This window comes from Melospiza georgiana, chromosome 6, assembly GCF_028018845.1.
Source record: "Melospiza georgiana isolate bMelGeo1 chromosome 6, bMelGeo1.pri, whole genome shotgun sequence".
Classification (NCBI taxonomy): domain Eukaryota; kingdom Metazoa; phylum Chordata; class Aves; order Passeriformes; family Passerellidae; genus Melospiza; species Melospiza georgiana.
In genome coordinates, this window is record NC_080435.1 from 5251568 (window position 1) to 5274786 (window position 23219).

General features: G+C 43.5%; 1 protein-coding gene across 4 annotated transcripts in view; it reads right to left on the reverse strand.

Annotated features, from left to right (window-relative positions):
* The window catches only part of MAPKBP1 (mitogen-activated protein kinase binding protein 1), a 101359-nt gene that overhangs the window by 42782 nt on the left and 35358 nt on the right, over positions 1 to 23219 (reverse strand). For all 4 annotated transcript variants that reach the window (XM_058025474.1, XM_058025471.1, XM_058025473.1 and 1 more), the window contains exons 4-6: positions 5510 to 5572; positions 4874 to 4931; positions 1716 to 1886 (exon numbers count right to left, since the gene is read on the reverse strand). In XM_058025474.1, coding sequence (XP_057881457.1) covers positions 1716 to 1886; positions 4874 to 4931; positions 5510 to 5572 — 292 coding nt within the window. The remainder of the gene's footprint in view (positions 1 to 1715; positions 1887 to 4873; positions 4932 to 5509; positions 5573 to 23219) is intronic.

Here is a 23219-nt window from a genome sequence, read left to right on the forward strand (position 1 = left end):
GACTAGGTCTACCAGTCAGGAAAAATGGGGAAATAAAAGCAGCAGCACAGAGGATAGAAGGGTTGTGGTTAAAAGTGAAGGAAAACACTTCAGGAGACCTGTATCCTCAGTCTTTATTGACTTTGGTCAGGTAAAGTATATCTAGTTTTGGTGCCCAGCCTGCAAAGTAAAGGCCAGCTAGAGCTCCCATCCCAGTCTGGAGCATAAGCTTAAAGTGGGTGTTCCTCAGCAGGGAAGAGTCAGACAGTTCTTACCTCAGAAGTTCTCATGTCCACAATTATACAGTGAACAGAAATACCTGGATAAGCAAGGGAAAGCAAAACTACTTGTACTGTTTCACACATGCCATGCATTGTGACCCTGTCCAAGTCACTACTTTCATTTGTATAACTAGAAATAATCCAAAGAATGAGCACTCAATTTGCAACACAGACATACAAATTTAGGTTCTCTCACTACACACAGTATTTAGCTATATAAAAAAATAGCAATGACAAACTTCAGCTCACACAGAAGATAACAGTGAGATCTTAAATTACAGCACATGTGATTAAGATTAAATTACAGTAAATGTGATGAAGAGAGTAACATACTAAATGAGTGTGGGCTTAGAAGCTACAAGAGAAGAGGAGGATCTGAGTACTTAAAGAAGACCTACAGAAAACATGGGAAGGACTTTTCATCAGGAACTGTAGTGATAGGACAAGCAGTAATGGTTTTAAACTGGAAGAAGGTAGATCTATATTAGTTATTGGGAAGAAATTTTTTAGGTGGTGAAGGTGGTGAGGAACTGGAGCAGACTGCCCAGAGAAGTTGAGGATGCCTCATCCCCAGAAATGTTCAAGGCCAGATTAGACAGGGCTGTGATGGGGTTTCCACTTGGTCTAGTGGGAGGTAATCCTGCCAATGGCAGGGGAATTGGAACGAGGCAATTTTTAGGGTCCCTTCCAACCCAAACCATTCTACGATACTGTGATCCTGCAAGATTTATTAGATGCATTGATTTTTTTTTTCTTAAATCATATCTCTTTTAGAGAGGGTTACAGCACTTGAAGAGTTAGCAGGAGCATCTATTAATACAAAGGATTCCTAGCCTACTAAAAATAAATGTTTGTTTTCTTATCTACAAAAAACAAATGCTTAAATGTTCACTAGAGCATAAGACACAGGCTTTGTTTCTACCAAGACTTGCCTCAATCCAGTGACAGGCAGAGCAACTTTCCTCAGCTTTCACCCATTATGAATTCCCTATATTCCCCTTCTCACCCATCAGGGATGGGACCAGAGTATCACAAACTCTGACATAAAAAAATCAAAACAAGCCAAGAGTATCCGCTACACTACAAAGGAAATCTCTGGCTGATGAGAGCTTCCTTCCTTAACCTCATAAATTAGTTTTTAATAAGCCTCTAAAAAACACAATGGTTTGGCAAGGTTTCAAAGTCCAGGCTTTTCTGGCTGGACAGAAAAATGTAACACATTCCCAAGCATAAAGAATATCCCTTCATGGAAATGACTTAGACCTTCCCTAAGGGACCATAGCTTTCTCTCTTGTCCAAATTTGTCTGTGTGTATGAATGTCAAAAGCCAAACAATAACTACAGAATTTTAAAAAACAGAAAGCAAGATGGAACTGAAGTAGTTTACAGTCAGACCAGAAGCTCTTTCTGATTTAGCAGCACCACGTGGTCCACCCGACCTCCTAGAAAACTTACCTTCCATGACCACACGTTGACAATCATGTCATGCTGGTAGCCCACAGACACAATGTACTTGGAGCTGGGGGAGAAGGCCACACAGGCCACACCATACTTGTGCTCCTGGAGCTCTGCCACCTGGGTTCGCTCAGCCACGTCCCACACCCGAACTGCTGGCATGTGTCCGCTCTGGAAGGGACAGGAACAGACATAGAACAGGAGGGGTAGCCCCAAAATCAGTTCTGACACATTCAAGCATGTAAATGTGCAGGAACTTGGAAAAAGATGCCTACATGGTGCACTCACAATAGGTTTAGCAGTTCCTCTGATTCTTTAAAGCCCAGGTTGAGACCAACAACCTAAGGACAATATGCATTTCAACAGCTGTGCAAATTAATACCACCTCCCCTGCTTTAAACCTTTTCTTATGCTACTCACAAAATGCTAGTCCCTGTTCTAGCCAGGGACTAGAGCAATACTTTTGATGCACATCCCTGGTGTTTGTAATGGGAATTTACAGCCTGCTTGTGAAAAGGATTATAATAGATTGTTATCCCTAGACCCAGTGAATGAAAAGCCCTCCCACCCTCTGCTCCTAACACAACACAGACATCTGAGATATCAAACCAGGTCATGCCATACAAAACCATGACATGGCTGTTGTGGGAACTCTCACACACCACCTGAGGGAAGCCTCTGAGAAGCCAGCAGCACCATTTCTGTCACAAGGTAACGCACAGACACATTCCACCCAAAAGAGTGCGGGCAGGGTAATGTCAGAGAAAAAGACATGGCAGGAACAGAGCCTCTGCTTTAATGTTGGCTCTCCAGAGAAACAGAAATGCCAATTCAGCACTTTCTGCCAGACAAATCTATTCTTTTGTTTAATTGTTTGTTATTAAACCAAATTAAAACAAGGCACACAAGATGAGCTGAAATGCTGGCCAAAAAATGTGCTTGATGGGCAAATCTTGCTCAAGTAACTGCTCATGATTCCACATTGAAGTCTGTCAAAACAGCAGCTTGTAAGATAACATATCCATGGCAACATGGCAGAATGGTACCTTTTTGATTGGTTTTAAGGTAGTAATTTGATTGTGTGGGAGAGGCAACTCTTATCACAAGTAGAAGTCGAAGCTTTAAAAGTTTAAAATTGTGGATGTTTAAATTGCCTTGTTCAAAAGCTCTGCTAAGCAACTGCTGGTGGCCTGGAAAAATGCCATGGTCAGATTTAACTGCAGTTGGTACAGTTCTCCCTCCTGCAGCACAGAGCTCAGGTCTCAAGGTGGCTGGCAAGATATTACAATGAGCTGAATCAGCTGCTCTTCAGAACAACTGCTATAATTAATAGTTACATATACATATAACTATTTCCCAGTAACTTAGCATACACCCCAGGACTTTAACAAACTGAATTTGCATTTCATCTTTTAAGAAATTCTCACCAAAAGGCAGCTCTGTGTGATCCCCATGGACTCTACATCTCCATGAGGAGAAATACAAAATAATAATTAAAAAGAGGAAAAAAGAGTTTTCTTATGAATTTGAAATACGTAAAAGACATTTAATATTATGGCAGCCAAGGACTAACCTCCATGCTCTCCTCCCTGAAAAGCCAGCCATACAGAAAACTAAGGTGTTATTAGGCAGAATTAGCATAATGCAGCTACAAGGGAGCTTGAGAAAGTGAACTCAGAGAACATTTCCCTGTGGGACAGGGGATTACAAAGACACGACTGCTGATACCAGCAGGGGACACTGCTACACTAAGCAATAATTCAAATGTCAGACACGAGGGAGGATACTGAAAAAAAGAAATGGTTTTACAATAGGGCAAGAGGAGACATGTTTTGCAACAAGGGGAAAAGGAAAAGAAAACAACAAAAAACCCCCACAAAATCCCAAAAAACCCCGCTACAACAACAAGAATAACAACAAAAGCCCTACAAATTCCAGGATAACTGGAACAGCTTTTTTTTTTTTTTAATAATTTTAATTTGCCATTTACCCCAATAAATTTTCAAACAGAAAAGTTTGTTAGTAAGAAAAGTTCCCACTTCATTTTTTACCATTTTTCTTACTCCTAATGAAAAGCATCGAGCACCAGAAATTAAAAAAAAAAGGAAAACAAAAGAAGGTACCAGAATCATCAGAACTGAATACTATGAGCTATGAAACCTCACATTTTCACATAAAAGCCCTAATCACAACATCTAGTGATGGAAAGTTAATGCTAACTTTTTCTCTGTCGTGGTAGCCTCCATCTAAAAAAACCCCACTGTTGTTTCTACCCTTGGTCTGATCCACCCAGGATTCAGGCCCAGGACTGGAGCCCCCTGGGGACATGACAGCTGCCATCACAGTGACCACACTGGGGACCTCTGGAGAGAACAGTCTCCACCTTGACAGCTCCAGCACAGAACAGTGACACACTTCTCCTCCCTGTGCCTGAGGCTCAGGAGAGGACCTGTCTCACACATGCTCCCTCCCCATCTCTTACAGAGGCACAGGGACTAGTGGTAAACTGCCATTAGTCACACACAAGAGCTCAACTAAGCTCAACCATATGAAGGTCAGCATTTCTGTCAATTTTTAACATCCAGCAATTTCAGGCTCATGACACAGCGTGTGTCTTGAGCTTCTAATGCAGAACAGACACACAGTGTACTCATCCTTATTCTCCCCTTTGGGCATGCTGGGAAAGAGAAAGCAATTGTTGCTTCCAGCCAAACAAACAATGCCAAACCACAGGCACCAGCATCTTCTGTGACTATTCCTAAAACTCCACTCCAGGTGCACTTTTCTTTTTTCCTGCAACACTGTTTCTGGCTTCAGTTACTTCCTGAAATCCTGAAGGGACAGTGCTAAGCTCAGGCCAATATTCTGGACCATCCAAGTACTCTTCATTGATGTTAGAGTAGAATGATGCTGTGTGTCCTCTTGCTTATTTTCACTCTACCTTCAGCCCACAGATGACACTCCAGAAGACCCATCCCCAAAGCTGACATGTTAAAAACCTCCCAGCTGGAGCACCCAGTGCCACCCATAAGCCAGCAGGTCCACTGAACAATGAGGCAACACTGGAACTCCTCTGTGTGAAAACAGCCTGTTTCTTCTAAGCCCCTCTGCCCTGCTTCAAGGTGAACAAGGTGCACCCTCTCTCCTCTCACACTTACCTCTCCTGTAACCAAATATTTTCCATCTGGAGAGAAAGCAAGTGCTGTAATTGTTTTCCTAAAACAGAGAAAATAACGCTGAGAAACATTTCCAACATGTGATTTCATTTCAATACATCATGACTAGGGAGTAGGTTGGGACGAACTGAAAAAATGCTGAAGTCACCCATAATAACCTGACATAATGGTTTTGCTTTACCATGGGGATTCCCTGCTGCCCAAGTCTCAAACAGCAGCTTATAGCAGCAGAAAAGCTCCAAAAGTTGAAGCTCATTGCTGCACCTTTATTCCAGGTGCAGGACCATGTCACACTGCTGGCTTCAATAATGAGGTCATCATTTTAGGTGGAGGAAAAAAAAAAGTCAGATACCATGGAACTGTAGTAAGATCCCCTCCATGTCATGACCATTACCAGTTCCTCTTGGGATCCAGTGTTTACGAGGTGGTACTTTGTCAGCAATAGCACCTCATGTGAGAAGGAGCTGGAGTCAAAGCTGCAGGCAGCCTGTCCCCAAGGCAACTCCAACCAAGGGGATTTAGCCTGGAGCAACAGCAGCTCCTCCTGCACTTCAGTCAAGCTATAAAAGTCTTGAATTCACCTCACAGAAAGCAAGTCCAGCTTAAAGCTTTACTCACCTGGAGCTGTTTAGAATATGGTGTTGCTTATTTTTTCTAGGGTTGAACAGCACAACAACACACCTAGACAAAGGAAACACAAAAACAAAGAGAGATTACATCACCACATGCATAAAGATAACCAAAGAGCTATCTTTGCTGGAAAAGTTAAAAAAAAAAATTAAAAAGAGCAGCAAAAGTAGTCTCAAAAAGCTGCTTTATCCCCTAATCTCAGACTGAACTGAGGTTAACTAAAAAACAGAAAGCAAAAGAACAATCCAGAGGGAAATCACATCTCTTTTATGTTGAGGGATACCATTTGCTAGTACCATAAATAATTAACTTTCCACCCTCCAGGAACCCTGAGATTGATTGTTCAAGCTGAACAGAAAGTTTGACCATGAAAACTTGTGCAAAGCCCTAATGGATTATGTCCCCTGCCATAAAAGTGACCTTGTGTGCTGGGCACCAAAGCAGTGTGTCTGGTGCAAGAGTAAGACAATAGGGAAGAAGGAAAGAGGGGATCTTTTGGAAAAGATTTGGGAAGTTAAAGGCACTAAATTTCTGTGCCTGACCTTAACAATAGACAGGACACAAACCACTGAGTATAGCACAAGAAGGGACTGGCCAGTTGAGAAGTGAGACATACGTTGCCAAAAAAGTATTGACCTAAGAAGTCTATCTGCATAAACAGCTTGCTCAGGGGCCTTGCAGATATCCCTCAGTAAGATGAACTGCTAAAGCAAGCAATACTAAGCTCCTGGTAAGCAATATAATCACCTCCATTGTGAGCAAAACACCTCTGTTGCTGACACGGGGGGGAAGGAAGGAAAAACATCTCCCACTATTCTTGCCCATAGCACATTGCCTCCATGCCTCAGCCCACCACAACCAAATCTACAGCTGTCACAGACACTGCAGCCTTCCCCATTCTCTACAAACATCCTATACACCATTTTTAAATCTTCATGTAACAGCATTTGTCTTGCAGCAGAGCACAGTAACAACCAGTAACAGAAAATGCTGTTATGGGAATAAAAAGATAGAGGAACAATTGTTCTGATGACCTTGTGCCGTATTTTTCACTTCACATCTAAAATAGAAACTGTGGAGTTTGTCTGTCCGTCTACAAGAACACTGCTGGAGTTTGGAGAGTCCCAGCTCCTCCTTCACTGCAGTGTTGGGGGAGCACTGCAGGATGTCCCTGCTCCACTGCCAGCAGCCTCTGCTGCACTGAGGGTTTCACTCACATCACCATCGTGCTGGGGCTTGCTTGCAACACAAGCCAGGCTACAGACATCAATCACTGGGAGAAACATGCAGGACACACAGGAGAAGTAGAGGAGTTGGCCTGAAACAGCCAATCAGAAGGGTAAAAAGCTGAAGGACCCCAGAAATCCCCTGCAGAACCTCACCTACAGAGCTCACCAACATTTCAATTCACACTCACGCCCAGGACAAAGCACAGCCTGGCACCACACTGCCTGGAACGAGAGCCACATCCCTCCAGGCCCCACTGCACATCCCCAGCAGCAGGCAGGGCCACGAGTGCTACAGGCATAGCTCAGGGGAGACAGGGCCCTGCAATGCCTCTGGCATTCCCTCACCTAGTCCTGGCAGCTTTGGTCTTTGGTCTGACCAGGCTACACTGCCACAAGGAGTGTCAATTTTGAAAAGAGAGCAGAAAAGAGGAGTGACACACCAATACTTTAAAGCTGAGAGTCCTTGGCTGGACCTTCCACACTCCATTAACATTGATAGTTCAAAGCCAGCATCCAAAGCACCAAGGAAGCACAGGATATGCCCTCCCCTCCTTTAGACTACTCTACTCTGCAGCCATGCCATTTCACACACCCCTATCCACTCATACCCTACCCTGAAGGCCAAGGTAATAAAGGCACCAAACTTTCTTGACAGTTAAAGGGTAGATAGCGATGGTTGGAGATGTAGCCTTATGGAAGAGCAGAGAAAGTGTAGATAAGCAGTTTGTTCAGACCAGAATTGATCCTTTTTTACCCTGGGGAATCAAACTGGAGGGTTTCAAGTCAAAGCCATGCTACATATTTCTCAGGGATTAGTGCAAAGAAGCAGGTGGATTGTGTTCCATTAACAAGTCAGGAAAGGTTAAGCCTTGCAAATCACAAGATATGAAATAGGAAGTTAGCAGATGTAAAAATCTATCTAATCCTGAGCTTCCAGCTAATCAGAAAAGCAAAGCAAAAACCCCATTATGGTTGGATAGGGTTAATGGACCAAAATCCTGCAGAGTTAAAATACGGATGAATTGTGCTTAAAATAAGCTTCAGAAAACCAGAAAGAATAAAAGGAAGAGATGAAATCTTCACAAAGACTTTCTTACGCAGCTCTTAAAGTCAAGTTTCTGTTTTATTGTGAGGAACTCAGCAGAGAAACAGAACTTCAGAGAAGTGAGCACAGTTTAAAAAACAGAGGAAAGATACAAAATATAAACCGCGGTCTTCAAACCAGGCAAGCAAACAAACCACTTCCTAGAATAGTGTAGTGGGCCACAAAGGTCCAGGGTTTCACCATTATTAACCTATGGGGCTGAACTTTTGCCACTTACAATCATGAATTTTAGTATAGTGGCACTCCAGAACAGCCTGTGTGCCACACACCAAGGCAAATCAACAGACCATTTCAAGAGCCACACAGCTCCTAATGCCAGAGCAGCTATCACAGCAGCTGTCTTAAGACAGCTATACTTGATTCACTGAGTTTGACCCATAATTAATAAACACTAACTGCAGGGGCAGGGGGATAAATCACAGGGTCTCCTTACAGGTAAGCAAGCATTAATTTATCTCACAAAGTAGTAATTTTAACTCATAAGCTCAGCAAAAGAAGGTATTTAGATTTATTGGTTAATAATTAACATAACTTAGTAATTAGTTATGACCTTCTTGCCAACAAAGCCATTTAGCCAGGATTAATTAGTCTTCTGAACTTGTTTTCTTAAATTAACTGCTACCCAACAAAAGCTACCCAACTGCAATGCTGTCCCATGCTGATTTTCCACCATTCCTCTCCTCTCTGCCACACACAAGGGCAATAAAGACTTCAGCCAACTCCAAGGACACTCTATTAAGCAAGATGGGAAACCTCAAACCATCAATCATACAGTGGGGCACAGATCCTGTTCTGAGAGTCAGGAGCATGCAAGTTTGTATACTAGCTCCTTCTCAAAATGCTTGGGAAGGTTTCTAGTCCATTCCATCCTAAAGAACACATTTCCACAACAAGCAAAAAAAACCTATTTCTAGTTCTTTAATCTCTTCAGAGTGTTAGGAAACAGCCTCAAGTTGCATCAGAAATGTTTAGACTGCATATTAGGAAATATTTTTTCACAGAACAGCTTGTCAAGCACTGGAACAGGCTGCCCAAAGAAGTAGTTGGGTTGCCATCCCCAGAGGTATTTAAAATATGTGAAGATGTGGCACACAGGGGCATGGTTTAGTGGTGGCTTGGCAGTGTTAGGTTAATGGTCCATGATCAGAGGTTCTTTTACAACCTAAGCTGCTCAGTGACACAGGGTGGCCTTCACTGCCTGCTCAGACACAGCTCAGCTCAGTCCAGCAGAACCTGCAGCAGCTTCCTAAATAAAGTATTTCAGAGCCCATTAATACTCTGGGCATGGTCCATTTTAGCAAAGGAAATCAGTCAAAATAAACTGAATGGAGACACTGAATGATCAGGTTGCTGACCCACCTACTCCACACTGCCTCCTATCCAGTAAGGCCATCAAGCCCTCAAGTGAGTCAAAATATCTACTCCTTTCCATTTATGCTTGCTTTAATCTTACACTAGTTAAAATAATAAATATAACTACCATGGAAAATTAGTTGCATCACAGAGCATACACCCATATAACCATCCTCCACCTTTGCTTCTTTATAAGGTTGCATTCAGTATTTTACAGCCAGAGGGATAGGAAAGGATGAATGGCAAGAGAGCACTGATCTTTTTATTCACAGCTTCCAACTGTGCATGTAGACAAAGCAAAGTACTTCAAACCCAAAGTTCCACAATGGACACATCACCTGTTCCACACACTCCACCCCTTTTCCAAACTGAAGCTTTCAAAACAAATTCAAGTGCTCAAGAGACCTTTGTCTGAAGAGATATTTTTGAATGCTAGTACCAACATGCAAACCAAGGCTAGCTCCAGAAACACCTCACAAGACCTACAGAGCCTGGCACACATCAGCTGTTGAGAACATCAACACTGTTAGCCCTCTTGTTTCAGCACAAACCCTATCTCCTCTGCAGCTGCAGACAAGGCTTGATGATCACAGCACCTTTCTAATCCACAAGTAGATTCTGACTTCCAAGACATTTATAGAAACCATTCCCTGCTGTATGGATTACAGGTGTACAAACCATACATCAGCCAGCTGGGATCAAGTGTCCTGTTTGTTTGCATGCTGGCCCCTGCACAGGCTGTAGGCAATGGCACACATATTGAAAGGCATTATTTCCAGGGCTATGGTTCCACCTCACAACTATTAAGCACACCTTCCTGATACAAGCAGCTTTTATAAACAGCTCAGCTGGGCAATCCTTCCCAGTATGCCTCTTTCTTGTGGGACATCCAGGGACACAAGAACACAAGGGAAGGACAGAATTAGCTCTCACAGCAGTGTCAAAGGTTTTTACTGACAACATGAGCATTGTCCATCAGGGAGCTCATTTGTATCAGCCAACAAGAAAGGTTCCTTGAAGAGCTTTCCAAACCTCCATGGAGGTTGTATCTTCACAACTGTGCGTCATATATGCCGATGAAAAACAGGGAGGGAGAGGGGAGAGGGAGAGGAAAGGAGAAGGTAGGCATGGAATGTCACAGTAGTTTCCACTGGCTCCAGCAAAAGCAAAAAGACCCACAAAATATAAAAAATTAGCAATTTTTCTAGGCTAAATATCATATAAGGAGTGAAGAGGAATCAGATGTCAGTATCACATTTACACAAAGTATCTGACTCACTAAGTCAGTAGCAGTGGGTCACTCCACCTTCACTTCTGACTTTTCTTCTACTGGCTTCACTTCTGCACTTACCAAATTATAGTTTCTGGGTGTTTTACTCTTCTCATTGTCCTCCTGTTTCCCACAACATCCCTCTATTAACAGCTGCCTTACCCCAGCCATCTCCTTCCTCAGCAAGCTGACAAAAATCAAATTTCTGCAGAAGTGTGTTTTCCCTTTTCCTTCCTCTACAGGTCCCCCTTACAAGGGTTTGGGAAAATTAAAAGGCTGCAGTAGCATTCCCTTCCAAGCTACAAACCAGCTCAGTGTTGCCTTATCTTGTGGGACACATGACTGTAGGGAAAGCTTATGTGTCAAGCCCTCCTCTCCCAAATGCATGGAGCCTATGCTATGAAGAGGATGCTGTACAGAGGAAAGAAAACTCCATTAAGACATGAAAACAAACATTAGCTTTCTTTCTTTTTTTATTCCCCACAATATACTCCTTTCATGCCACTGCAAGAAAAAATGAAAAGAGTTAACAGTCCCATCCCTTCAAAATCGGTCCATTTCTCAATTTCTGGCTCATACCTTGCTCTCTTCCCCTCACCCAAAGCTATTCAAATGAGAATGCAAAAGCTTCCTATGCACTAAATGCATGAGGAAAAAAAGACTTTGATAAGAACAAAATCTTTTTTACACTGCATTGGTTGCCATGGCAAGCTTGATCAGAGCAAAGCAGTGTCTACAGAAGCTGGTGTTAATTTTCTATGTGGCAATTCTTCCTGCCAAAAAGCTTCTTTAATTCATAGCCAGTACTGGGAGTGAGTTAGCAGTGATGAGAGGATGTGCACACTGACTATGTAACTGAATAGGTATTTTCAAGCAAACTGTATTAATTACATGCATGCTGAGAAGAAAGATCTATCTGTTGAGAGGTTAAGAGCTGGGTGTCAGTGCCTGAGCAGAAAAGCCTCTAGAGCTCCCTGTACCAATCTGTGATAGAACTAAAAAGGTGGGAGCCTGAGAGGTGCAGCCAAATTCATGCTTCAGAAACCAACGCAGGCTAATGAAAAGCCATGAACACCGAACAAGAAACCCACTGTGAAAAAGAAAGTCAGTGATATATTTAGTGTCACTAAACTAATAGGGTAGAAATTTCTGATTGCCAACCACACATACTCTATTTAAAAGACTGCATGGCACCCCAAATCTGCAGGAGTAGGAGCTCAAACACATCACACAATAGGATCTGCTCCAATAAACCACAGGAAGAACTGTGACAAACTGAAGTCCAGTTTCTTGCCTCCAATAGCCCAGTCCAGAAGAAGAACAGGGCATATTTTAAGATACTTGCACAGACTCTTTCCTCAGCCTCCAGAAATTTGACTTTCAGAGATATCTTACAACAGTGTGCACCTACACTGAGAGGAGACAGAGCAGCAGAGGAAATTTCAGCAGACCTGAACTGACAAGGATTTATAGGGATAATCCCCAAACAGACAAGGGCAGCCTCTGATCTCACCACCACTTCAGCCTACTGAATTCACCTTGTCCATTACACTAACTGAGCCTCAAAGCTGAGAGCCCTGCAAAATCTCCACCAATACCTATGTGATCTGATGACATTCAGAAAAACAGGCAGCTTTCTCTCCCTGTCATCTGGCAGGGATGCTGCCATCCTCATGATCTTCTGCTGCCAATGTGGTTTGTGCCTGTCTACCTGAACAGGCCCTGCTGCAGATGAGAGGACAGGGCTGAGTGCCCAGAAAGCTTCTCCTCAGCTCCTGCCCTGCACAGGGAGGGCCAACACCAATCCTGCCACACACAGCTGACAGCTTCCACTGGCTGCTCTCAGCAGCCCCTTTACACCTGCCAGACTACATCTTTAAAACAACCAGCTGTGTCTCTAACCTCAAGCTGCAGATGGCAGAGAACAGATGCACAGATCTGAAATGGCACCCAAAATGCTTTAAAAATACTTTTAAAAAGCTCAATACACGAACAGTTAAAAAGATCCAATAACGAGCAGAGATTGTGACTTTAACATCAATCAGGGCCTCTCTTCTTTCCTACACAAGGCACCACTGAAGTTCCAGCTTTACCAGGACCACAGATGAGAAATTGCAGAAGATTTCCTTCCTGCCTCCTCCTAGAGTGAAGGTGCTGCCCATCCTCATGGGCTGGCTACAGTGATTTCTAGCAGGTCCAGCTGATCTCACTGCAACATATCCTCACCCCCCTGCAACTATTGTATGTGGAAAATCCTTAACCTACCATAGGAGGTGTTCATGCTATTTCAAGGTCTATTGTTAAGGAGGCAGAGCAGAAGAAGAGGAGGAGGGTTTTTAAAATTAGCAACCCTTCTGACACTGGGCAAATACAAGGCAGGGTGATGACTCAGGAAAACAGTTCACACAAAATGGATGCAGAGAGGAAACACAGCCTGGGACCCGTCTCCCACTGGATAAGTTGTACACAACTCCAGAGGAGCCACACTGGAGCCAGAGACATGGCAGTAGTGCCCTCAGGAGAGTGATGGCTTTTTAAAGAGCTGCACAATAAGGAGGCACCTTTCCTGGGAGGCAAAGAGCTAAGCCAGACACAAATTGTGAAAGACTTGGGCAAGAAGTGCATGTAGGGAAAGCAGAGGAGAAAAAAGGCCTCAGAGGAAAACTATGAAATTTAAACCAGCTTACTAACTGGGAATCATTACAGTTGCAAGGAAGATGAAAATGTTTCCAGTTCATTGTTATGGCTCACGGCTACCTAGTCACCAGTGATTCAGCAGGAACTTCTCCTTCAAAACAACACCATTCCCTTCAACAAATCAAAGCCAGGAGAGGGAAAAAAATCCTCATGAATGAGAAACCAGGAATAAAGCCCTGTCCTAGCAGAACCAGGGACAGGCCATCTCTGCTGCATTGCAGAATATTCCACCTGTCCTCCAGCCTGCAGCAAAGGTAGGTAGAAAAACGAAGCCATGCAAAGCAGCAGCTGTACTTACACAGACTGAAAAGTCTGTCAGTCTGCTCATCTGACAAGCTTCAAAAGAGACAGGGCACTGATGACAAATGCCTGTACAGACACACACACATATATTTGTAGGTATATACACAGACACATGCATACATATGGCTCACGGCTGACTATAACATTTACATGCACATAGAGAGTGCACATTTCTCTCTCCCGCTCTCCAAAACCACTCACTTGCCTAGGGGCAGGGAAGCAATGCCAGCAATACACCTACACGAAGTATCAAATCAACTGGGCTAGGAGTTGCAGAGCTGCATTTTATTTCAGTACTGTTAGCAAACACCCACGGAATACTGCAGAAGAGCAGCAGCCCCAGGGTTAGAGCAATGGGCAACTGATGATGGGTAGACTGGAGGAACAAAAGGATCACTGAGATAGTTAATGACCAGAAAATGTGCTGATCAGACAGACAAGAAAGACTGAGAAGCACTAGGAAATGGAGTCTTGAGCAGCACCTGGCTGGTTCCAGGTGTGACCAAGAGAGATGAAACAAACAGCCAGAACATGGCTAAAAACTTGAAGAGCTTCGCGTGCAAGACAGAGAATGCAACTTCTTCCAGGATGGACACTATAGGATCACAGTAGTTGATTATGTTAATTCTTGGGAAAAGACCTATTTCCATATGCTGAGAGCTCCCAAAGCTACAGCTGTCCCAGGAACATCAACAAGGAGAAAAAACAACTATCTGTCCTGACAGACCAGCCAAGACACCTGCTTTGGGGATCTCTAGCTCCCCAGTTGTGCTCCACCCCTCCACTTGCTCTCAAGATCCAGTCCCTCTTCAATCAGTATCTGGCTGACAGCCCCAGATTTGCCATTTTCAGCAACAGGCCACAAACTTTTTACTGAGTCTCAAAGGCCTTGAGCTGCCTGGGTTTGTGTGCTCTGAACTTTTCTTGACCTGCTTGTAGCTCTGTTTTACTTGGTTGAGCTGTGACAGCAATTTCTGTAACTGACCAGGTGTCTATAGATGATTTGTTTTACTTCTGTTTATCTTTTGTGGAGTACAACCATAGTTTTATATAAACAACGTTGACCAACAGCTATTTTATGTAGCCTGAGATATTTACAACTAATGACTGCATAGTGGAGAAAAATGCAGGCATGGTATGAGAGTGGAGGCCTTGAGAAGTGGAGAAGCAGGACACAGTGCAGAGGAGTACAGGAATGGGATAAGAGAGGAGGCACGTGCTTGCCATTCGAGACCAAACCACTGCAAACAATTCATGTGCTCTGTTAAAAACCATACAGACCTGGAGCTGAAAAAAAAACAGCTTTTAGGGGTAGCAAATGAAACAAAGAAAAATTATCCAACATGCATTAAAGACATCATATATAGTGAATTCTAGAAGCATTGTGGAGTTGTACAAGTGTAAGATTTGCAAATGTATTAGTAAACATATTAAAAATTACCCAGATGAACCCTGGAGTAAGGAAGAATGCAGTAAAACCCACATCATACTCTTCCCAGAGAAGGGCTACAAAGATTTACCTTCAACAACTGACTAAGATCCAGAGGAGCAGCATAAGGATGAGCATAACATCAGAAAAACCAAACAGAAACAAAGAAATGTATTACAGTTTTAATTGCACTATCCCAATTATTGAGATATTTTTATATAGAACTACCCTAATGCATTATTAGTCCTTCTTTTATCTGTCATAATTAGTGGTAAATTGATTCATGAATTAGAGTGTTATGTAGTTATACCAACAATCAATTCCTGCCTTTTTTTATTTATGCACATACACAGCCCATATATAAGGGGTGCTTCCTCTTTGCCCATGAACAACAAAGCCCAAGCAATTGCCTCAGAGAAAAGACACATGCCAGGGAAGAGACAGCAATAAAAGACAAAGTTGAAGTTCAAAAAAGTTGAAGTTCAAAAAAAAAATTTGAAAATTTTAAAAAACAGACAAAGAGCAGTTTAGAGGGAAAGGCAAGAAAAAGATCAAGAGAAGCAAAGTTTAAAATAAAATTAATGCAGAATAATCAAATCTGCCATCACATGTTGAGCAAATTCAGCTTTTGAGCCTATGGTATAATAAGAGAAGATGGGAGCTCTCTGAAGGTACGCTCCTGGGATCAAGCAGCTCCTTGCAGAGATTTGCAGACCCACCTGGGATTACACAGAGAAATCTGGCTCTACACTTCAGGTTTGCACCAACTTCCCTGCAAGAGCAGTTGACACCATGCCATGATGGCTCAAAAGCTGAATATGTGTCTTCCTTTAAAACCAAGTCCCAAAGGAAAAATATATCCTGCTTTCAAGCAATTGGCTAACACCTCTGTTTCCAGCAGCATGCACAGCCAGAGTATTCCCTCATTGTGCCTGAGCAACTCAAGAGCAGGGAGAAAGATCCATACATCAAACTAATCATCTGGGCAGACCAACATGACAGCTCATGGCTGATGCCTCAGGGCTTTAACTGTTTTACCATGAGTACAAAGTGTATCAATATTAAAATGGCATCATTCAAAGGAACAAAACAAAAAAGCAATGAAATTTAACCTTGTCTGCCAGCCCCCTCTCCACCACCATCTCCCTGGATGGTCACACCTGGGTAAGGTACTGGCAGACCCCTCCAGGGTCCATTGACCCATTATTGATCTCTCCTGCATTCCAGAGCAGGCAGCAAAAGCCCCACTGCAGCAAAAAAACTGGAGCAGCTTTTCCCCTTGAATGCTTCAGTAAGCATAATCCAGGCCACATCTCTGCAAAAGTGTCAAACAAAAACAAAAAAACCCAACCAAACAAACAAAAACCCACGACAACAAACAAAACAACACACCAAACACACATACACACAAAAAAAAAATGCTTCTTGGAAAGCATGAAGTTAAAGAATCACTTGCTTAAATAGCCAGTTGTTTTCCACTTCTCTAGGCACGGTCAAAGCTCACAGTTGCCTTGAGCAGCAGGCTGCCAGATCCACAAAAAGGCACTAAAGCCTCCTGCCAGCCTTGCCTACTCAGCACCCTACAAGGTCAGGCTGGCAGATGCTGAAAGAAGGGGCAGGGGGGCCTGCTTCTCCCCACAACTGTCCACACCACAATGCACAGGAAGCCTGCTGCAGTTCCCAGGCCCAAACATCCACAGCTCATGCCAGTTCCCTCTCCCAGCCCTGCCACTTCTCACAGAAGGAACAGCTCAGACATTGCCAGATTGGCAAAGTTAAATTCTGCCCATGTTATTTTTTTAGAAGCCTTGTGACAGCTCTGCCTTTAACAAAAGATGAACATTTACTTCTCCTTTACCTCTATCTCAGCATAATACATAGCATTTTAAATGCACTGCAATTTTTCTTCAGAGTAGTTAATGAGCATCAGTTGTCAGGAGATTTGAAAAGACAGCTTTCCTAGAAGAAGCAATCATTATAAAACTCAGTTTTGCTTTCTTGTATATCCCCATTTCCTGTCACAGAGAGATGTTGTCAGGTTAGAGTCCAAGACTAAGAGTACTTCCTAAAAAGTATTAGGTCAGCATTGCAAAAGCATAACAACTGACTCCAAAGGCAAGAAATTGGCCGGTATCAGCTCTGTCAGTCCTTGGCTGCCTGCTGAAAGAATCAGGTTCAGGTGCACAACAGGCCAATGTGTTCATGCATTGCAGGGCACATCTTCCAGTGCAGCAGGGAGGGAGCAGAGTCCTACATCTGGTTCCTAAGCAATAGTCAGGGCATGCTTACAATAAACAAAATACACCATTTTCTTGGCACTTCTTAGCTAACACGATGCTCATTCACCTTTAACTCGCTGCCTTCTGACACTGAGTGAAACCCAAGTCCATCTACAGTGCCAGGCTTTTCAGAAAGAGGAAAAGAAGTAATTCCCTGTTGTTCACACCTGGTGATGGGATATGTCCTTTGGACTGTATGTACTTCTTTTAACTTAAACTCTGTGATTTGTGTCAAGGTTGCCAGGAGACAGTGCCTGTTTTGAGATTCTTAGAAAGGGTGGAGCTCAGCTGAGGCGGCTGGTATCTCATTTTCATCCCAGACTTTGCTATTCAGTCCCCACTGCCCCCCCTTGCTCTTATGCAAGCTCAGGACTTGGCTCACAGGCCAGTGGTGTTGCTGCACCAAGGCAGTGGTTGCCAGGAGGTGTAACTGGAGAGATGCAGAGCAGGTAGAGCAGAGAGCAGGCTGCTGCCTGCAGGTACACAGGCTTTGGGGCACTCGTGCTCTCTGCTATCCTTCTCCTTTCTCAGCTAATGGGCAAACCCCTGCAGGTTGCAGAGCCTCAAGCTGAGAAAAGGCCTACATGTTCCAAAATAGCTGAGGTACTGAGAGCTTAGCAACACTCCTCTTCCCTATTTCACTAGCATGCAATAGCTTTCCAAACCTGTCAAAGCTTCCCACTTGCAGAGCTCTAAATGAGTGTTTAGCTCTGCTATCAAGTAAAGCAGTCATGCTTATTCTCTTGCTTCCGTTTCTTTGCACATAAACTGCAAGTTTATGACCTTCACCATGGGACTGCTTCTCCAGCCTCTCCCCTTTTTGTTTTCCTTTTCAATAGCACCTCACCTTTAGTTCACATGCTGGTTAATGAGATCAAAGCACAAAGTAACAAACCAACCATCTACGCAGGACTATTACCAGCTTGCCTCCCAATTTAAAAATCCAATTGACACACTCTAGGATTGAGGACAGTCAGGGTTTCTCTTAAGGCAGATTAAAAACAGAAATGACCAATACAATCATTAAAACAGCAACGGCTGTAGATATTGTGACAGACATGATGGCACTTTCCTTTTGAGGGAACTGGAATATTTGCTCTGGAACTAGGATGGCAGCAGTAAGAAGCAAGTACTACGTAGTTTTCCTTAATATGGTTTGTGAGGCAATCCAAACAGCAACAAACTTGCAGGACTGCTCCAAAAAGCCCTACCTTTCCCTGCTCACAGCCTCGGGAATCCAGCACAGGGAAATTTCAAGGACAGTTAAGTGCTTTTGCTGTGACAAGAATTTTTATTGCAGCCTTGCAAAGATAAGAGCATTTCCATTTCCCTGCTCTCCCTTTCTTCATCACTAACATTTTTGGCAACAGCAAGAATCCACACTAACATTCATGTTCTTGAGGACTCAGCTAATACTGTTGGCCCCCTAAGAAACATTGCACAGGCAGTGCCTGGACCTGCCACACCAGTTCTGTGGGACAGTGTGGGACAGAAGCTACCTAACTAACTACTTGCCCTTCCCACAGTACCCAACTTCATTTACAGCTCACTCACACCACTGCAGCACCACATACAGAACAAAACCCCTCTCCAAGATTTTCCATCACTGGTGGGAAGAGCACATGCACACTGCCTACACAGACAGTGCAAGCAAGGAGCCTTCTTTGGCCCATTATAAGAGTCCTACCATCCATTCTTACACTAAAAACCACCCCCAACTTCACCATCAGTTAAGCTCAAAAGTTTCTTATAGTTAACACAATTGTGTTTCATGCTGCAGTACTGAAGGGTCTGAGTCCAAAGGTAATTAATAATCAAAGAATTTGCATGTAATAGTATTCTGATGTTAAAAAAAAAAAAGGAAAATGTAAAACATAGCACTGAAGGAATGCTTACACAAACTTCATCCCATTTCCTTCCACAAACTGTTCTGAGAGCACTTCTTTCCACCACTGCCCCACTTTGTATCCTCTCTCTGAGAACCAGGCTTGCTCAGCACTTAGAACAGGTAAAAACAAGGACACAGAAGGAGTGAAGCCAGTAGCATCTGGTGGTTTTTGCCACAATCATGTCCTTCACTTTGTGTGTGTGCACATACCACAGTGCCAGCTGAGCTCGTGTCCCCTTCATGGAACCAGCTGTGGGACTTTGAGCAGGAGCATGGCACTGCAAAGGCTCTGAAAGGCAGCACAACATGTCTCTGTGGGCTTCACCACCTTGAGAGAAGGTTACTGTGTGGTCTTGGGAGAAGAGTGTCCAAACTAGCACAGGGAAAGATTGGTGTACAACACAGCATCTTTCCCATTATCCCTTTTTTTTTTTCTTTTTTAATATAGTCATTATTTAATTCCCATTTCCCATTATTTATAAGGGAGAATTTAGAAAACTGTTACTTTTTAGGAAACAGTGCAAGCTAAGAGAAACAAAGTGATTTTCTCTACCATCCAGTCCCATGACAGGCTATAAATATAAAGAAAAGAAGTCTGTTCCCCATGCCCTACAATACACTGGCTTTTCCCTATCGCCGGCTTTTTTCAGCAAAGTCATCCTGTCCTTTGGACAAACCCTCAGTATCATTCTAAATATAGAGCAACATAAAGAATACAGAACAACACACACTTCTCGTGAGACCCCACCTGATGTGCTGCATCCAGGTGTGGAATCCTCAGGGCAGGAAAGACATGGAGCTGTTAGAGCAGGTCCAGAGAAAAACCACAAAAATGACCAGAGGCCTCGAACACCTCTCATATGAGGACAGGCTGAGAGCTGAGCCTAGAGACAAAAAGGCTACAGAAGACCTTACTGTGGCTTTTCAATACTTAACAGTGACTTACAAGAAAGATGGGGACAAACTTTTTAGTAGAGCCTGTTGTAGTAGGAAATGGGGGAAATGCCTTTAAGCTAAAAGAGAATAGATCCAAATTAGAAATTTTTTTACAAAAAAAAGGTAGTGTGTTGAAGCACTGTAATAGGTTGTCCAAAGGGGTGATAGATGAGCAAACTGATTTTGTTGAAGATGTCTCTGTTCACTGCAGGGTGGGTTGGACTAGATGGCCTCTAAACATCCCTTTCCAACCCAAATTCTATCATTCTATGACTTTCCTGTACCCAACCGTGCATATTTGAAGATGAGAATGGGAAGGAAGAATAGAGCTACCAGCTCGCCTCTGAACTGAACTCAGTTTTCTGTTCAACTCAAAGCAGGGTTCCCACATCCTAGGGAGATCCCCAGGCTGCTCTTCCTGGGGATCTCCCTAGGATGTGGGAACCCTGCTTTCCTGGGGAAAGGCATCTGCCTCCTCTCATATATTCCCTTTCTCTACAGATTTCCTGTGAACAAATTTGTGAAACATGTCCCAGAATGTTTAATTTCAATTTGATCATTCCCTTGAAAAATTCTCAATTCAATCTAGGTATCAAAAACTATCTGCCAGTCTAAACAAGTCAAGGCTTCCTATTGTGGCTTTTGGGGGTCTGGTTGGGGTTGGTTGAGGTTTTCTGGCTTGTGTTGTTTTGTTTTCACAAACAGCAGCAAATTCTTATCAAGGGCCACCAGACTTCAGCTTTGATTTACCCTGCAGAGAGTGGGTACTGCCTGTCACAGGTCCTGGCACTGGCAGGGCTGCAAGAGAGGGCACAGATTGTGCTCCTTCTGGGACAGGAGGTTCTGTAGCCAGACAGGGATGGGGCAGTGTGCTCCTCCATTGATCTCAGCTGCAAAGTCCTGCCTTTTCCAGCTGCCTGACAGAAAGGAGGAAGCATGGATGAGCACAGGCTGATCCCAGATAGCATGGGGTACACAAAGAAATTTTTGGGAGACAGGGCTCATATCACGTGGCTTCTCTTGAAAGACAGGGAATAAACAGATACATTGGTACCTGGAGGCTTGAAGGAGGCTGCCATATCAGACCTATTGCTGATGCCAGATCCTCAAATCATAACTGTAGGATAAAACATCACATTACATCTCTATCTGTCCCAAGCTGTAGTGGCTGGCTACAGAGCAGCAACCCATCCCTTGTAACCTGAAGGTTGGATTAGCACGTGGCACTCAGGACAAGGACCCAGAAGCTCTGTGCACAGGGGAACAGCACTCTGTGGACAGCACAAGAGCAGCTTGCCTCAAAGGGACCTGGCAACACCAAACATCAGCACTGCCCTGACTCATCTTTCAAGAACAAGAGTGGCACAACGTAGAAGTCATACAAGGTCTGAAGCCAAGCACTCCACAAGATTCCCACTGTCCACCTCAAGAGCTACTCCACACCTGGCAAAGATGGCATTAACCAACTCTCCATCCAGCAGCTGAGTTCTCAGACTCAGGGGCTCAGCTCCCAACACATTCCCTCCAGCTGTCTGACAGCACCCCAGTGCTGCAGTCTTCAGTATATGCTGCAGCACTTTTGGCAGACTTGACTAAGTGTCCCTCCAGTTTAGTAAGAAGCTTTTCTGCCCAGCTATTTTGAGGTTTTGTCCTATTTTTCTCCCTTTTCTGCTGGGCAACAGGTTAGCTGCAGGTCTGAAGCTTCATTGCTACTTCACTATTTAAGATTCTATCAAATATTATGTCCTCTGCTGGTAGTCAAAGGTAAAGAATTTTAATTAATAAGGCAAGAGACCAAAAGCAACCGCAGACACACACACACTAGGGGACTGGCTGATGAAAACTGCCTGGAAGTCAGTTTAACAGGTTTGACTCCAGTTCTGGTAAAGTCTTAAATCAGGGGAGTTTGCCTACAGCTCCAGGTGATTGCTAGTACTGCTTTGTTTGCTTATTTGTCTTCTCTTCTGCCAAACCAAGCAAGGTTACAGCTGAACTGATCAATACACAACTGCTCAGCTAACAATTCTACTCTTTAGGTGCAGTTTTATTAGAGACATGGATTCAGTGTGGAAGAGTCTCCAGTACTCACTGGAGAGACGAAAAAGGGAGACTAAGAAAAAAAAAAGTAAAAATTCCTGTCTGGCTGTTATGGACACTTACAAATAGCTCACACAAGAAAGACTGCCCCTACTCCAGCAGTCAGGACCTTTTCGGTATGAAGTGCAGTGATGGGGATTGAGAACTGGATGCAGCTGCTACCCCGATTTGAAGAGGGCAATTAACCCAAACTGCATGATTGTTACTTGTGAATGTCATGGGTCAACTGCAAGAGAACAGAAGAGAGGCCATAGCCCCTTAAATAGGCCATAACCCTCTTAAATCCACCTCTGATAATTTAAATATCAGTTACAATTATTTGGCCTGAGAATAAAGCACTGTTGCAAAGCATATCTCCATTGTTTTGTCCCAAGTACATACTTCACTCTCTTGCCAGAGACTAATACTGCATCAGCCTTCTTCAGCCCACCCTTCTCCACAGCTATTTCTTTAGCTAAACCCTCCCCTCCTCCCAATCTACATTCATAAAGAGAAGTAGTGAACAAAGCCTTGTTACACCTCAGTACCATGCCCCAGCGCAGATACCTTCCTTTCTCTCCCGTGGGTATTTAACACAGGGAGATTTGAGACACAAAGTATCCCTGCTTCTTTCTGAGAAATCTGCTACTGCTGGGGAAGGAAAGGCTTGGCTACTTTTTGTCATCTTTTTGAATAGATCTTTTTGAAACCCAGTGTCGTTCACTTTTGACACAAAGTTTTGCTCCAGTTTGGTTGTAGTGGCCTTACTCAAACCATTCTGCAATACAGATTCTAATTATGTTTAACAATCTCACTTAAGGGGATTTTCTTATCTTCATCTCTGAGCCCATCATCACAATTGTGCCAGCTGGAAAATCTCCCCAGATGGCATGTTAAGCATAGTAGCCTCACAGAAGGAAGGTATTAACAACACTCCAGATTCCTGGGAGATGATGAGGGGAAAGAGGTCCAACTCTTGAAAGGAAACTGTCCTGTTTCAAAGAAGACAAAGCAAGCTGCCTCTGATGGGACCAAAGATGCTGAAATCTGCTTTGGAGCATACACAAGAACTTCATTTTATTGTAGGTTTCTACATCTTTACAACACCACAAGATTCTCCTTTACAAAAGATC